The sequence below is a fragment of the Engystomops pustulosus genome, chromosome 3 (genome assembly GCF_040894005.1).
Source record: "Engystomops pustulosus chromosome 3, aEngPut4.maternal, whole genome shotgun sequence".
Classification (NCBI taxonomy): Eukaryota; Metazoa; Chordata; class Amphibia; order Anura; family Leptodactylidae; genus Engystomops; species Engystomops pustulosus.
The window spans coordinates 105,865,708-105,882,781 of record NC_092413.1 but is presented as its reverse complement, the minus strand read 5'-3'; the positions used below and the strand labels follow the sequence as shown (position 1 = coordinate 105,882,781).

General features: G+C 42.9%; 1 protein-coding gene across 1 annotated transcript in view; it reads left to right on the top strand.

Moving 5' to 3' along the window:
* Nucleotides 1-17,074, top strand: part of LOC140121731 (G-protein coupled receptor family C group 6 member A-like) — a 31,504-nt gene that overhangs the window by 1,925 nt on the left and 12,505 nt on the right. The window contains exon 2 of the mRNA XM_072141722.1: nt 2,929-3,226. Coding sequence (XP_071997823.1) covers nt 2,929-3,226 — 298 coding nt within the window. The remainder of the gene's footprint in view (nt 1-2,928; nt 3,227-17,074) is intronic.

Genomic DNA, 17,074 nt, shown 5'->3' with positions numbered 1-17,074 from the left:
CACCTGACTGCATTAACAGGATATATCCCGAATCTTCCTCAAGGTGCTGGAGATTGTGTGGGGCCAAGGGCTCACTGTTTCACATGTTCTGGGGTTGCCCCAAACTCAGGAGGTACTGGAAGTCAATATATGAGATGCTAGGTCAAATTGTTAAAAAAAAGCTCTCAGAGAAAATGAAGCACATGCCTTACTCCATCTCGAGTTGCAAGACAACCCTTTCTTACAGAGAGTTCTCCTATGCAAATTTTTCACCATTGCAAGAGTTATTATTGCTCGCCACTGGAAAGCCAGTGATCTGACCACAGTAGAGGAATACATGAAAGAGATTAATGCTATATACAATTATGAAATGTCCTTGGCTTATGGCCTTCTTAGATACCAACCAATCCCATGCATATGGGACCCACTGTTATCACATCCTTACAGCGAAGTAATAGTAACACACTAACGGGTACCATAGATAAATATTTACTTATACCAGTGTTCATGTATGTCATTAACCCCATTCCATAAAGCAACACCCATTAATATCAACTTGTGAGATTCCTGTTGAGAACATTATTGTTCACACAGTTAAGTTGGCCCAGTGTTGATGCACATACAGGCAGGCATGTTATGTGCGAGATAGGTTCTGTAGGTTTGTTCTTAAGTTGAATTTGTATGTAAGTCGGAACTATATACTTTATAATTGTAACCTGAGTCAACATTTTTTTGGTCTCTGTGACTATTGGATTTTAAAAATGTTGGATTGTCATAAGAACCAGGAGTAACAATAAATTTTAATTGCAGACACATTTGATAACTGTTATAGCTGTTTATTAAAACCTAAGGCTTAAGTACAGTAAATGACCAAACTCCAGAGGTCCATTTGTAACTAGGGGTCGTCTGTAAGTCGGGTGTTCTTATGTAGGGAACCACCTGTGTTGAGTAACCAGAGCCAAGGTGCCAAATTTAGCAAGATTTCAGTTACAGTATATTCTAGTTATGGATAACTAATACATCCACTATAAACATTATGGAAGGTATGGAAATATAAATGTTTATGTAGATAAATGTTTAATTGAAAAAAAACCCAATAAAAATTATTGAAATGTGGGAGAGGGAAGCTCAGCAGATTTGACAGTATTATAGGTGAGATATAGCAGAGCTTTGTATGTTATGCCTGTAATAGTGTGTAATATGCATCTTATGGATCTTATCATCTCTCATCTCTATTTTTCTATGTGTCAGATACCAGTACAATGTTCAGAAGCTGAATGAAAGGATAAACCTGTACCCTGATAATATAACCACGTTGTCAGAACATAGAACTAGATGGATCATAATGTGTTTGCTTAGAGAGTCCCCTCCCACACTCAGTGTCATAGGAGCTAAAACAGCAATAAAACTGAGTACAATTGTAACGCAAGGGGTTAAAAATTATCTTTATTGTGTAAACATCACTAGAAAATTAAAACTTGAGAATTTTCTTTCATGGGAATACCTCTTTAAGTGGTAAGCTCCATTAGCTGCTAATCCAGTTGATATAAATGAAATCACCCTAAACATCCTCATTTTTATATCATATTTTATACCTGCATTTTTAGTTGAATTGTTATGCAAACAATTATCATATCGTTATTAGAAAATCATCAAGGAACAACCATTACTCTGTTAAAGGGGGTGATGCAAAAAATAATACTCTTCAATGTATAGAAATCCCAATTTTAGTGTTATTACAGCACCATCTAGTGGTTATAATGATGAACACAACACAAACACAAAGGTATGGTTACACACATCTCCAGGACATTTTTATGGTCAAAACTGTGGACATATTGGGACACATTTACTTACTCGTCCCTTTGCGTTCCCTGAGGTGCTTTGTCCGACGAGAATGCACATCTGCCGCAATTCACTTGCATTGTGCGTCTGTTATCCTGCATGTGTCGCTTCCCTGCTCAGGTCAGCTGCAGTTCACCATCTTCTTCCTGGTGTATGTAAGTGCATTGTCTTGCGACACAATTTAAATGTTAAATGCTGCGCTTAGTCCAAATCAGTCAGATCGTCCAGCGGCCCGCCCCCCCGATTTGTGTCGCATGAAAGCTGGGCTGATGCACCAAAGTCCGATCGCGTGTGCCAAAATCCCCTGCTAAAAGCGGCGCAAATTGGAAATCAACGGAATATGTGACGATAGTGCGGTCCGCTGAACCTTTGTCAATGAGCCCCATTGGCTCAGATTTATCAAAGGTTTGAAAGATTCCTCAAAACTAGGGCACAGACTTCATGAATCTGTTGTCCTCTGCACGGCTCTGGAAGTGTGCACCATTTTTTTTGGTGCACTTTCTTCATGCTGCAAAATTGTGGTGCATACAGAATTGTAGAGCATGTCAGTAATAAATGTGGTGCAAACTTCGACTAAGCACTAACATGTTCCTTTAGGTCGGACACAGTGCAGCCCCAAAACAAAACTGGCGCAGATACTTCATAAATACATGTACACGCTGTTTGCACATTCTTTTCAGTGCAAAGTCAGACAGAAAACGTAAAAAAATGTCACCCAATGGAGGATATTTATCAGCTCGTGCGCCGGCTTGTGATAGCCCCACCTCTGCATTTTCGCAGCGCAATACATCAAGAGGCTTCAGCAGGGGCTGTTGCAGGGTGCTGAAAAGTCCTGGCCAGCTGCGCCCTCCACTCGGCTGGCCGCACCCACCTTCACGACACTCTGGCGTTAAGGTGGTGGTTTGGGGGCAAATAATCGCAAGTGCTTGCAATTAGCTAGCTGATGTGGCGCAAGGGCCCTGATAAATATGCCCCATTGTCTTTAACTAGGTTCCAGCATTCAGTCACTATATGTTTTGTGTTGCAGCATTAATTTAAGCTATAAATTCTAAGAAAATTGATTTTATTGCTTCTTTCTTCCTTGTTATCATATTTTGTATATAGGTTACAACTAAGAAGTGTTATTGAAGCCCTGTCTATGATATATACAATTGAAAATATTAATAATTCTACCCTCCTACCAGGAATTAAATTGGGCTATGAAATTTATGATTCATGTTCTGATGGACTAAAAGCTACTCAAGAAACCTTAAAACTTATTTCCAATTCTGTTATTATGAATAGCTCAGAGTACTGTAACAACACAGTGTTAATACCTAATACAAAAGCTGTAATTGGAGAAATATATTCTGAACTTTCCATTATAACTTCAAGGATCCTGAGTCTACACCTCATACCCCAGGTAACTGTTCACAGCTTCATGTAACTAGAGCTGTTAGGAATTCATTGAATGTTTTAATATAATAATTCGCTTTTTAGATTTCAGATCTATTTTGGTGGTTATATGTTACCTTTACCCTCTTCTACATCAATTCCAAATTTACCATATAACAGTGGAAAGCTTACATTCCTAAGCCAAAAATAATAAAACTCTAAAGACACCTTCACATAGGGACACCCAGTGACTTACACTACACTTGCTGAGAGTTTATAAAATTAAAAATCTAGACCGCAATCCCCCTATTGGATAACCCCCAAGTTGGGAAGTTTGCTCTGGTAATACCATGTGCCCCTCAGTATATTTATAAAGTAAATTTATACCATGCACTACTTACTGTTTTTACTCAACATTTTATTTATTCCATGAAATTGCACACTCCATATAAATCTAGCATAGAAAATTCTATAAAACATACAACAACATGAATATATTTGATATACAGTATTATTGTGAAACCACCATTACCCAACTTGATGGGTAGTTATGTACTTATATTGTATTAAGGTCAAATGACCCTGAGCCGGTTGAAACCGACACTACTGCTGGTTTGGTATAACACAGTGTGTGATCATTATATATCTCCACATAAACCTAAATGACGCATCATGTGAATAATTGATGTCGCCACATAAAGGCAAATAAATAAAAACTGTGCATGCACAAAAATAAATAAAAATATACATATAAAAATAGTATTGAATCGTATACATCCAGACCTGTATATGGGGCATATTCATTTTGCACATCCAATCGTTGGTGAATGATATATTTGTTGTTAAGTTGTTACACCCAGCTTAATATTAGCCTCTTAAGTCACTTGCAGTTATTGCTTTTAGGTAATATCCTTATAGGTTTGGTGTTACCTGTATCGGTTCTTCAATACCATGATACCTTAACTGTGTTACGGCCAGGGCCGGATTAAGATTGGTGGGGGCCCCTGGGCGCAAAACCTGGTGGGGGCCCCTCTACAGAATGTAGCCCAGACAGGGTACACATTTAGCATCCATATAATAGGTAGGGTCCCCCCTTAGTCAGTAATCCATGTAAGACAGGTTTCCCCCTTAGGCATCATGCACAAAAATGTAAATGGGACCATGATCACACAATTTGACATAGATGTCTACAGCCCCCAGGAATTCATACATTTACAGCCCCCATTCGTAATTAATAAATGTACATTTCCCCCAGTAATTAATAGATATACAGTGCCCGGTAATAATATATACATCCCCCAGTAATAGATATAAAGCCCCCAGTAATTAATAGATACAGCCCCCAGTTATACATACAACCCACTAGTTATACATACAGCCCCCCAATAATATACAGTAGCCCCCTATGAATATACAGTAGCCACCCATGACTATACAGCAGCCCCCCATGACTATACAGCCCCCAGTTATACATACAGCCCCCCCAGGTGTGTATACAGCCCCGCATAATTCATAACAAGTCCCCAGTAAAATAATAAATCTGTACTCACCTCCCGTTCCCACGATGCGCGGTGAACTCCTGCTCCTCCTTCGGGATGCCGCCGGTACATTTCTGTCTATGCCAGCTGCCATAAAACACAGCGCACGGGATATCGGCATCCTCCTGCAGGTGGCGCGAAGTGTGACGTCACATTCCGGGCCGCCTGCACAACGAAGCCGACATCCCGTGCGCTGTGTTTTATGGCGCCTGCCATAGACACAAATGTACTGGCAGCCGCTGCTACAACTATGACCAAACAAAGAATAGGACAGGCACTACCAATGTATACAGATAACAAATAAGTCCACGTATCCTAGGAGAACATGTAACCAACAAAAGAGAGGATACGTATGATGGACTAAGGTAATATCAAAAAAACTTTATTAATACATAAACACAGTAACAACAAAATCACATAATAAAAACACTTAAAAAGTGCACCATGCAAGGTGTACTTGACCTCCCAGGACCAGTGTGTCCTGGGCTCCCCAGCCCCAAGCCGACCAAGTCAAAACGACAAATGTGTGATGCAGGACAAAGAGGGAAGTACTAAATACAGCTGAATAACATCAAATTGCAACAGGCAATATGTGCATACATAATGTGACTGGTGCAAAAAATAAATGAACCCAACAGTCCTGTATATAGTAGCCTAAATGCCTGAAGTATACGGTACCTAATGTGGATCCATATGGTAAGGTGAGAGAGGCAGAAAGGCAAGGTCGGAGTGGGGAGGAGGAGAGAGGAGCGAACCCCACGCGTATCGTCACCTGCTCCGGTGACTTCCTCAGGGGTGTGTGGCTCAATACCGTCGTGGTCCTGTTTATATGGGGTCCCCCCGCCCATAGGAACAATCCCCGCCCCCACACACAAAAAACCCTATTACCTGCTAATTTGACAGCTGCAGATGGCATGTGGTGGAATGGATCACGCATATGCGGAAGTAATCTAGCTCATGTGACCAGTCAGCTGCAGGAAGTGATCTAGATCATGTGACCAGTCAGCTGCAGGAAGTGATCTAGATCATGTGACCAGTCAGCTGCAGGAAGTGATCTAGATCATGTGACCAGTCACATGATCGGAGTTTACTCAGATGAAAACAAAGACGGATAAATGCGCCTGCGCTGAGAAATGGTGTCACTTGCATCGCCGATTCAAGATAAATATATGATACAGTGAAGCAAGGATCATGTTTTTGCCACAAAGGACCAAGATGTGTGTGAGATTGTAATAATAGAGTACAGACCAATCACATAGTCAGCGTTTGTTCGAATGAACACAAATACGAATAATACCACCTATATTGCAGATTCTAAATATGTATAAAGAATACTGGTGTAATAACAGAGAACAGAGAAAATCAGAGTCCTAAAATACGGAAAGTACACTCTTTTTTACGAAAGCGATCACCAGACACCGGTCACATGATCGGGGTCTACTCAGATGAGAACAAGGACGGGTAAATGCGCCTGCGCTGAGAAATGATATCACCTGCATCGCCGATTCTAGGTGAGTATACAGTGAAACAAGGATCATGTTTTCATAAAAAAAAAAAAAAAAAAAAAAAATTATTATAAATATATACAATAATGGAATATAGACCAATCACAAGGTGAGAGTCGTGAGCGACGCATGATTACTGAGTGAGACATTATGACCAAATATTACACAAAAATTTTTTATTTTTATATAGACGATGATCATAAACAAAAACTATATTCCAACCAAGGGGTACGATGGCCAGTGCATCTGTAACCCTCTTTTTGGGTGGTAGAGTCCCGACTCAGTGAAGTTGTGCAATAAACAGGTACAGATAAAAGCCGTGCCAAACCTATGAACACCAGCAGTTTTATAAAAGTATGGTCTTATAATAGAAGGCCCAAGCAGTATTCCAACTGAGGGGTACGATGGCCAGTGCATCTGTAACCCTCCTTTTAGGCGGCGGAATATCGACTTAGTGAAGTTGTGCAGTAAACAGGTGATTATGATACAAATCAAAGCCGTGCCAAATCCGTGTATACCGACGGTTTTATAAAAGTCTGACCCTATAATAGAAAACCCAAACAGTAGAAACGACAAGATATTATGGAATACAGAAGAGCGTGAGTTATCTGCAGGCGGAATGCCCAATGCTATGCAACCAAGTGGCGAACTTGGGAAAAAATAAAAAAATAAAAAAAATATATATATAAGATTAATTATATATATATGTCCATAATGAAGGTATCACAGCAGGTAATGTACGAGGATGTAATTATGTCTTAGAGCAGAAAAACAGGTAAGGTGTGGGCGGGGACTATCCCCACGGGCAGGAGGACCACCAAAAACAAAAAAAATACAGTAAAATAGGGTAACAACTCATGCAGACTAACACGTGGGCGCAGCCCAACGCTATCCAGGTCGGGGCTCGAAGGGGTCAGCGCATGGTCACCATGGTAGGGCAAAAGGCGTCCAAGGGTAGAACCTCACGTACTGGTAGGTGATGTCCATGGTTAATGTATCCCGTAAACACTTCCGGAGGGAGAGGCTTGTGGCAAAACAAAGTTAACAGGAAAAGACAGACTTTAGGCATCGAGGTCCGAAGTGTATAGTTGTGTAGATTCACCTGGTCTGGTGGTCGAGGTATCCAAGGGTAAAACCTCACATCATGGTTGGTGATGACCATGATTAATGTATCCTGCAGAAGCTTCCAGGGAAAGAGGCTTGTGGCAAAACAAAGTCGGCAGAAGAGGACTCTAGACATCGAGGTCCCAGGTATGCAGATGTAAAGGATCACTTGGTCTGGTGGGCAGACATCTGGCAGATCTTTGTGAGGGAAGGGGGTGGTATCCTTAGGGTTTCCAACGTTGATAAATGTGTTGAGTACTAGAGGAATAGGGTGAAAAGAACTTTTTTTTAAAATATTATAAAAATATAAATTTACATGAAGAGTACAGAACAAACAAGTGGTGTGAAGTGCACTGATGCTGAGAAAGGTCTTGCTGAGAACCCGGGACACCCAAGGCATGGGCAAGTGACCAAGAAAAATGTGCCAAAGGGAGGGTGGGTCGAAAATCGATCCAGGATCCATTTAGAGGGGAAGTGAGGAAAAAGGAAGACCCCAAAAGAAAGTGGTGTGCGGTGCTCAGTAAGAGGTAAGTAGATACTTACCATGGAATACATACGTGGTAAGGCAGGACTTGCACATCTGCAGGTGTGTTTGTGCTGGTGGCTCCTTTAGGATGTGGAGAGGAAGGGCATGGTGCCCATATGGTGCCAGCTGCCATATATGTGCAGAATAACACATATTCCTGTGGGAAAATAAATAAAGCATAGAACACAAAAGTACATAGTCATAGTATAATAACCCAGAGAGCGGACAAGTGACCCACATGTAGAGAGGAGAGGGAGTCAATGCGTTGGAACGGCCCGTAGATTCTTGGTTTGTGATATTATAGAGGCCTGTAGAACCCAGTGAAGAGAAGATCCTCGTTGAGCCCTCTTGGCGCTTGACTATTGAGCATATAGATCCAACGGCTTTCACATCGTAAGAGGGCCGGGGTGTTGTCCCCCCCTCGTTGATTGGGTCGGACATGGTCCAGACCTGTTACTTGGATCCCCAGTGTTTTGCCTTGATGGAATCTTCTGAAATGTTCTGCCACCGTAGATAGAGGTTTGTCTTGCTGGAAATGGGACGTGGCATTCACTATAGTAGACAGGTGTTGTTGCACCCTTTTTCGCAGCTCCTGTGAGGTTTGACCCACATAGACCTTTTTGCAAGGACAAGTTAGTGCATAAATAATGTTCCGGGATCGACAATTAACAAAATTTCTCAAGGTAATCCGGTCTTGATTAAGAGGGTTGATAAATTCCTTTTTTGGTTGTACAAGGGGACAGATCGAACAGGATCCACATGGAAATGAACCCTTTGTCTTTTCTCCTCTCCCTACATGTCGTATCGGTCTTTCGAAATGGCTACGTGATAGGATATCCTTTAAGTTCTTAGCTCGTCGAGCTGTTAGAGGAGGTTTAGCTGGGGTGAAGATCTTAAGACGTTCATCGCTTCGTAAGATGTTCCAGTTCGCGGTGAGTAAAGAGCGAATCCTATTCCAATCATCACAGTACGTAGTTACCAATCTCGGATAATCAGTGTTTTGTCTTTGTTGAGATCCCAACAATGCCTTGCGGTCCGTATCTCGTGCTCTAATATAGGCCCGTGAAATGGTTTTTTTGGGGTAGCCTCTGTTCCTAAATCTTTGTGACAAATCCAGGGCATGTTTTTTAAAATCCGTTTCCAGGGTGCAGTTACGCTTAACCCTCAGGAATTGCCCCACCGGAATACCCTGGCGGGTATGAGCTGGATGAAAACTTGTGAAATGCAGTAAGCTATTAGTAGCTGTTTTTTTGCGGAATAAGGACGTCACCAAACGATTATTGACCAATGAGATTTGGAGATCCAGGAATTCAACGGAGGTGCGGGAAACCTGTGAAGTAAGAACAATATTCCATGGATTGTCATTCAGTTCTTGAATGAAATTCAGGCATGTATCTGAGGGGCCGGACCAGAAGAGCAATATATCATCTATATATCGAAACCAGCCCCTCACATGTCTCTGATAAAGCAGATGGGGGCAGACATGCTCCCTCTCCCACCAACCCAAAAATAGGTTGGCGTAAGAGGGAGCACACCTAGCCCCCATCGCCGTGCCGGATACTTGCCTGTAGTAGACGCGGTCAAAGACAAAGTAATTGTGTTGCAGCACAAAATTGAGTAGGTCCACCAAGAAGGAGTCGTGTCTACGGTCACCCGTCGAGTTTTCGTTCAAGAAGTATTCCACTGCTGATATGCCGATGTGATGGGCTATATTGGTGTACAACGCCTCAACATCCAACGTGACGATCAGGGTGTCTGTGTCACAGGAAAAGTCTTCCAATTTGGTGATTAGATCAATTGAATCTCTGACGTATGATGGAAGTGTGAGAACCAACGGCTGTAAATAAAAATCAAGGTAAATGCAAGGTTTTTCTGATAGACCACCAATACCGGCAACAATGGGTCGACCGGGTGGACAAACTGTAAATTTATGAATCTTGGGTAACATATAAAAGGTGGGTGTCATGGGGGTTTTGGTGGTGAGATAAGCACATTCCTTGTCCGTGATAATGCCGTACTGTGATGCAGAGCTGATCAGTCTGTCCAGTTTGGACTTGAAGATGGACGTGGGGTTGGCAGGCACAGGGGTATAGTACTTTTTGTTAGATAACTGTCGTTTGGCTTCCGCAGTGTACATCTCAGAGGGCCAAAGTACCACATTACCCCCTTTGTCCGCTTCCTTTATGAGGAAGCGGTCGTTGTTCTTGAGTCTGGAGATGGCCTGTTGTTCCTCCCTGATGTGTCCTGCATCACACATTTGTCGTTTTGACTTGGTCGGCTTGGGGCTGGGGAGCCCAGGACACACTGGTCCTGGGAGGTCAAGTACACCTTGCATGGTGCACTTTTTAAGTGTTTTTATTATGTGGTTTTGTTGTTACTGTGTTTATGTATTAATAAAGTTTTTTTGATATTACCTTAGTCCATCATACGTATCCTCTCTTTTGTTCTTTTGTTGGTTACATGTTCTCCTAGGATACGTGGACTTATTTGTTATCTGTATACATTGGTAGTGCCTGTCCTATTCTTTGTTTGGTCATAGTACTTTTTGAGGTCGTACCTATCCTTTACGACCCCTTTTCATGGACAGTTCAGCACACTGTTTGCATTAGCTTCATTACCTTTTGTTAGATTGTATACTTTATTTTTTCATTATGGATTTGCAGACGCACGAAAATATGTGGCTCACGCTTTCTGGTTCGGTCTTTGAGGGAGCCGGTGGTGGCTCCACGGAGGGCAATGAATTCAAGGTATTGTCTGAAGAACTTATTGATTTACACATATCCCTCACACGTATATGGTGGAACGTGAAAAGTTTGGAGGAATACCTCCGTCTGAATATAGCACCTAGAGGCTTGAGAATTCAAAAATTTCCATCATGGGAGGTTGACTCCGCTTTCCGTGATATATGGGAAAAGAGTCTCCTCCAATGCTCAAATATTCTGATGCACACTCTATTGACACAGGATAGGGAACGTATCTCACAAATAAAATCACAAATTTCCATTTTGGAAAATAAGATCAACACTTTTGACCAGGACACGGTGGTCCAACCATTTTGGGTTAAACTTAAGGACATAATTGACAAACTAGAAAAAGAGGCTATACAAGGGAAAAGAGAAAAAATGTCTAGAGACAAATCTGACTTTGACAAATCCAGAGCCTATAAATGGACACACAGAGGCAATAATAGACGTAATATTCCATCAAGAACACGACAGGCACCGACACAGGAAGACACCAGCAGCGATTTTTTATCCTCAGAGGCCAGCGAGGCAGAAGGCAGGTCAGACGGGGGGGGGGGGGGGTTCAGGAAGCGCAAAGAACATCAAGAAACGAGGACCCCGACACAGGGACTGGTCACCCTCCCACAAGAGGGGTACCAGACAGAACAGGAACTAACACAGCCAGAAACAATTAATTCTGGGGGTCATGGAGATCTACAGATCATAAATCTATCTGACCATCAATTGGACCAACATGAATGCTCAGTCCTAAGTAAGGGTCTGACCTTTTCCCCCACCTATCGATTGGATAAGTTTGAACTGCTTAAAGACATTTATCTGTATTGTAGGCAACTCTCGTTTAGATGTATGTATCACCAACCTGGGCTTCTGGATAGCCTATACGGCGAAGATCGACAAGTTTTTCAGGATCTCATGGATCTCCTATTGGAAAATGAGACACCCTCTACCTCTGGCAGACGTAAGTTTTCTGGTCGTCTTCCTTCACAAAGCACCCCCAAACTCACACTAGTCCCTGCCATTCAACTGTTCTTTGACAGTATGGTACGGGACATCAGGGATTTACGTACATCCAATTGTCGATTACACAACTTGACCAGGGAGGAACAACAGGCCATCTCCAGACTCAAGAACAACGACCGCTTCCTCATAAAGGAAGCGGACAAAGGGGGTAATGTGGTACTTTGGCCCTCTGAGATGTACACTGCGGAAGCCAAACGACAGTTATCTAACAAAAAGTACTATACCCCTGTGCCTGCCAACCCCACGTCCATCTTCAAGTCCAAACTGGACAGACTGATCAGCTCTGCATCACAGTACGGCATTATCACGGACAAGGAATGTGCTTATCTCACCACCAAAACCCCCATGACACCCACCTTTTATATGATACCCAAGATTCATAAATCTACAGTTTGTCCACCCGGTCGACCCATTGTTGCCGGTATTGGTGGTCTATCAGAAAAACCTTGCATTTACCTTGATTTTTATTTACAGCCGTTGGTTCTCACACTTCCATCATACGTCAGAGATTCAATTGATCTAATCACCAAATTGGAAGACTTTTCCTGTGACACAGACACCCTGATCGTCACGTTGGATGTTGAGGCGTTGTACACCAATATAGCCCATCACATCGGCATATCAGCAGTGGAATACTTCTTGAACGAAAACTCAACGGGTGACCGTAGACACGACTCCTTCTTGGTGGACCTACTCAACTTTGTGCTGCAACACAATTACTTTGTCTTTGACCGCGTCTACTACAGGCAAGTATCCGGCACGGCGATGGGGGCTAGGTGTGCTCCCTCTTACGCCAACCTATTTTTGGGTTGGTGGGAGAGGGAGCATGTCTGCCCCCATCTGCTTTATCAGAGACATGTGAGGGGCTGGTTTCGATATATAGATGATATATTGCTCTTCTGGTCCGGCCCTTCAGATACATGCCTGAATTTCATTCAAGAACTGAATGACAATCCATGGAATATTGTTCTTACTTCACAGGTTTCCCGCACCTCCGTTGAATTCCTGGATCTCCAAATCTCATTGGTCAATAATCGTTTGGTGACGTCCTTATTCCGCAAAAAAACAGCTACTAATAGCTTACTGCATTTCACAAGTTTTCATCCAGCTCATACCCGCCAGGGTATTCCGGTGGGGCAATTCCTGAGGGTTAAGCGTAACTGCACCCTGGAAACGGATTTTAAAAAACATGCCCTGGATTTGTCACAAAGATTTAGGAACAGAGGCTACCCCAAAAAAACCATTTCACGGGCCTATATTAGAGCACGAGATACGGACCGCAAGGCATTGTTGGGATCTCAACAAAGACAAAACACTGATTATCCGAGATTGGTAACTACGTACTGTGATGATTGGAATAGGATTCGCTCTTTACTCACCGCGAACTGGAACATCTTACGAAGCGATGAACGTCTTAAGATCTTCACCCCGGCTAAACCTCCTCTAACAGCTCGACGAGCTAAGAACTTAAAGGATATCCTATCACGTAGCCATTTCGAAAGACCGATACGACATGTAGGGAGAGGAGAAAAGACAAAGGGTTCATTTCCATGTGGATCCTGTTCGATCTGTCCCCTTGTACAACCAAAAAAGGAATTTATCAACCCTCTTAATCAAGACCGGATTACCTTGAGAAATTTTGTTAATTGTCGATCCCGGAACATTATTTATGCACTAACTTGTCCTTGCAAAAAGGTCTATGTGGGTCAAACCTCACAGGAGCTGCGAAAAAGGGTGCAACAACACCTGTCTACTATAGTGAATGCCACGTCCCATTTCCAGCAAGACAAACCTCTATCTACGGTGGCAGAACATTTCAGAAGATTCCATCAAGGCAAAACACTGGGGATCCAAGTAACAGGTCTGGACCATGTCCGACCCAATCAACGAGGGGGGGACAACACCCCGGCCCTCTTATGATGTGAAAGCCGTTGGATCTATATGCTCAATAGTCAAGCGCCAAGAGGGCTCAACGAGGATCTTCTCTTCACTGGGTTCTACAGGCCTCTATAATATCACAAACCAAGAATCTACGGGCCGTTCCAACGCATTGACTCCCTCTCCTCTCTACATGTGGGTCACTTGTCCGCTCTCTGGGTTATTATACTATGACTATGCACTTTTGTGTTCTATGCTTTATTTATTTTCCCACAGGAATATGTGTTATTCTGCACATATATGGCAGCTGGCACCATATGGGCACCATGCCCTTCCTCTCCACATCCTAAAGGAGCCACCAGCACAAACACACCTGCAGATGTGCAAGTCCTGCCTTACCACGTATGTATTCCATGGTAAGTATCTACTTACCTCTTACTGAGCACCGCACACCACTTTCTTTTGGGGTCTTCCTTTTTCCTCACTTCCCCTCTAAATGGATCCTGGATCGATTTTCGACCCACCCTCCCTTTGGCACATTTTTCTTGGTCACTTGCCCATGCCTTGGGTGTCCCGGGTTCTCAGCAAGACCTTTCTCAGCATCAGTGCACTTCACACCACTTGTTTGTTCTGTACTCTTCATGTAAATTTATATTTTTATAATATTTTAAAAAAAAAGTTCTTTTCACCCTATTCCTCTAGTACTCAACACATTTATCAACGTTGGAAACCCTAAGGATACCACCCCCTTCCCTCACAAAGATCTGCCAGATGTCTGCCCACCAGACCAAGTGATCCTTTACATCTGCATACCTGGGACCTCGATGTCTAGAGTCCTCTTCTGCCGACTTTGTTTTGCCACAAGCCTCTTTCCCTGGAAGCTTCTGCAGGATACATTAATCATGGTCATCACCAACCATGATGTGAGGTTTTACCCTTGGATACCTCGACCACCAGACCAGGTGATTCTACACAACTATACACTTCGGACCTCGATGCCTAAAGTCTGTCTTTTCCTGTTAACTTTGTTTTGCCACAAGCCTCTCCCTCCGGAAGTGTTTACGGGATACATTAACCATGGACATCACCTACCAGTACGTGAGGTTCTACCCTTGGACGCCTTTTGCCCTACCATGGTGACCATGCGCTGACCCCTTCGAGCCCCGACCTGGATAGCGTTGGGCTGCGCCCACGTGTTAGTCTGCATGAGTTGTTACCCTATTTTACTGTATTTTTTTTGTTTTTGGTGGTCCTCCTGCCCGTGGGGATAGTCCCCGCCCACACCTTACCTGTTTTTCTGCTCTAAGACATAATTACATCCTCGTACATTACCTGCTGTGATACCTTCATTATGGACATATATATATAATTAATCTTATATATTTTTATTTTTTTATTTTTTTATTTTTTCCCAAGTTCGCCACTTGGTTGCATAGCATTGGGCATTCCGCCTGCAGATAACTCACGCTCTTCTGTATTCCATAATATCTTGTCGTTTCTACTGTTTGGGTTTTCTATTATAGGATCAGACTTTTATAAAACCGTCGGTATACACGGATTTGGCACGGCTTTGATTTGTATCATAATCACCTGTTTACTGCACAACTTCACTAAGTCGATATTCCGCCGCCTAAAAGGAGGGTTACAGATGCACTGGCCATCGTACCCCTCAGTTGGAATACTGCTTGGGCCTTCTATTATAAGACCATACTTTTATAAAACTGCTGGTGTTCATAGGTTTGGCACGGCTTTTATCTGTACCTGTTTATTGCACAACTTCACTGAGTCGGGACTCTACCACCCAAAAAGAGGGTTACAGATGCACTGGCCATCGTACCCCTTGGTTGGAATATAGTTTTTGTTTATGATCATCGTCTATATAAAAATAAAAAATTTTTGTGTAATATTTGGTCATAATGTCTCACTCAGTAATCATGCGTCGCTCACGACTCTCACCATGTGATTGGTCTATATTCCATTATTGTATATATTTATAATATTTTTTTTTTTTTTTTTTTTTTTTTTATGAAAACATGATCCTTGTTTCACTGTATACTCACCTAGAATCGGCGATGCAGGTGATATCATTTCTCAGCGCAGGCGCATTTACCCGTCCTTGTTCTCATCTGAGTAGACCCCGATCATGTGACCGGTGTCTGGTGATCGCTTTCGTAAAAAAGAGTGTACTTTCCGTATTTTAGGACTCTGATTTTCTCTGTTCTCTGTTATTACACCATTATTCTTTATACATATTTAGAATCTGCAATATAGGTGGTATTATTCGTATTTGTGTTCATTCGAACAAACGCTGACTATGTGATTGGTCTGTACTCTATTATTACAATCTCACACACATCTTGGTCCTTTGTGGCAAAAACATGATCCTTGCTTCACTGTATCATATATTTATCTTGAATCGGCGATGCAAGTGACACCATTTCTCAGCGCAGGCGCATTTATCCGTCTTTGTTTTCATCTGAGTAAACTCCGATCATGTGACTGGTCACATGATCTAGATCACTTCCTGCAGCTGACTGGTCACATGATCTAGATCACTTCCTGCAGCTGACTGGTCACATGATCTAGATCACTTCCTGCAGCTGACTGGTCACATGAGCTAGATTACTTCCGCATATGCGTGATCCATTCCACCACATGCCATCTGCAGCTGTCAAATTAGCAGGTAATAGGGTTTTTTGTGTGTGGGGGCGGGGATTGTTCCTATGGGCGGGGGGACCCCATATAAACAGGACCACGACGGTATTGAGCCACACACCCCTGAGGAAGTCACCGGAGCAGGTGACGATACGCGTGGGGTTCGCTCCTCTCTCCTCCTCCCCACTCCGACCTTGCCTTTCTGCCTCTCTCACCTTACCATATGGATCCACATTAGGTACCGTATACTTCAGGCATTTAGGCTACTATATACAGGACTGTTGGGTTCATTTATTTTTTGCACCAGTCACTTTATGTATGCACATATTGCCTGTTGCAATTTGATGTTATTCAGCTGTATTTAGTACTTCCCTCATTGTCCTGCATCACACATTTGTCGTTTTGACTTGGTCGGCTTGGGGCTGGGGAGCCCAGGACACACTGGTCCTGGGAGGTCAAGTACACCTTGCATGGTGCACTTTTTAAGTGTTTTTATTATGTGGTTTTGTTGTTACTGTGTTTATGTATTAATAAAGTTTTTTTGATATTACCTTAGTCCATCATACGTATCCTCTCTTTTGTTCTTTTGTTCGCTGCTACAACTAGGCGCAGCAAGATGGATAAATAACGGAGCACATAGTGGGCAATTGCGGGCAATGTGACCGCCCGAATCACCACGCTTGGTGGCGGCCCATTTAAGGGGTGCGCCCCCCTTTAATCCGACTCTGGTTACGGCAAAACTCTGGACCCTGGATGCTGAATACTCGTGCTCTCACTCCTATTCCTGTGTCATGATGAACTTTGCATGTGTTGGAGCGTACGACCAAATTCCTCTGGTCCTAATGCTGGTATCTGACCTGATGGAAGCCGACTTTTTTAACGGAGACATCAAATATATTATCCACC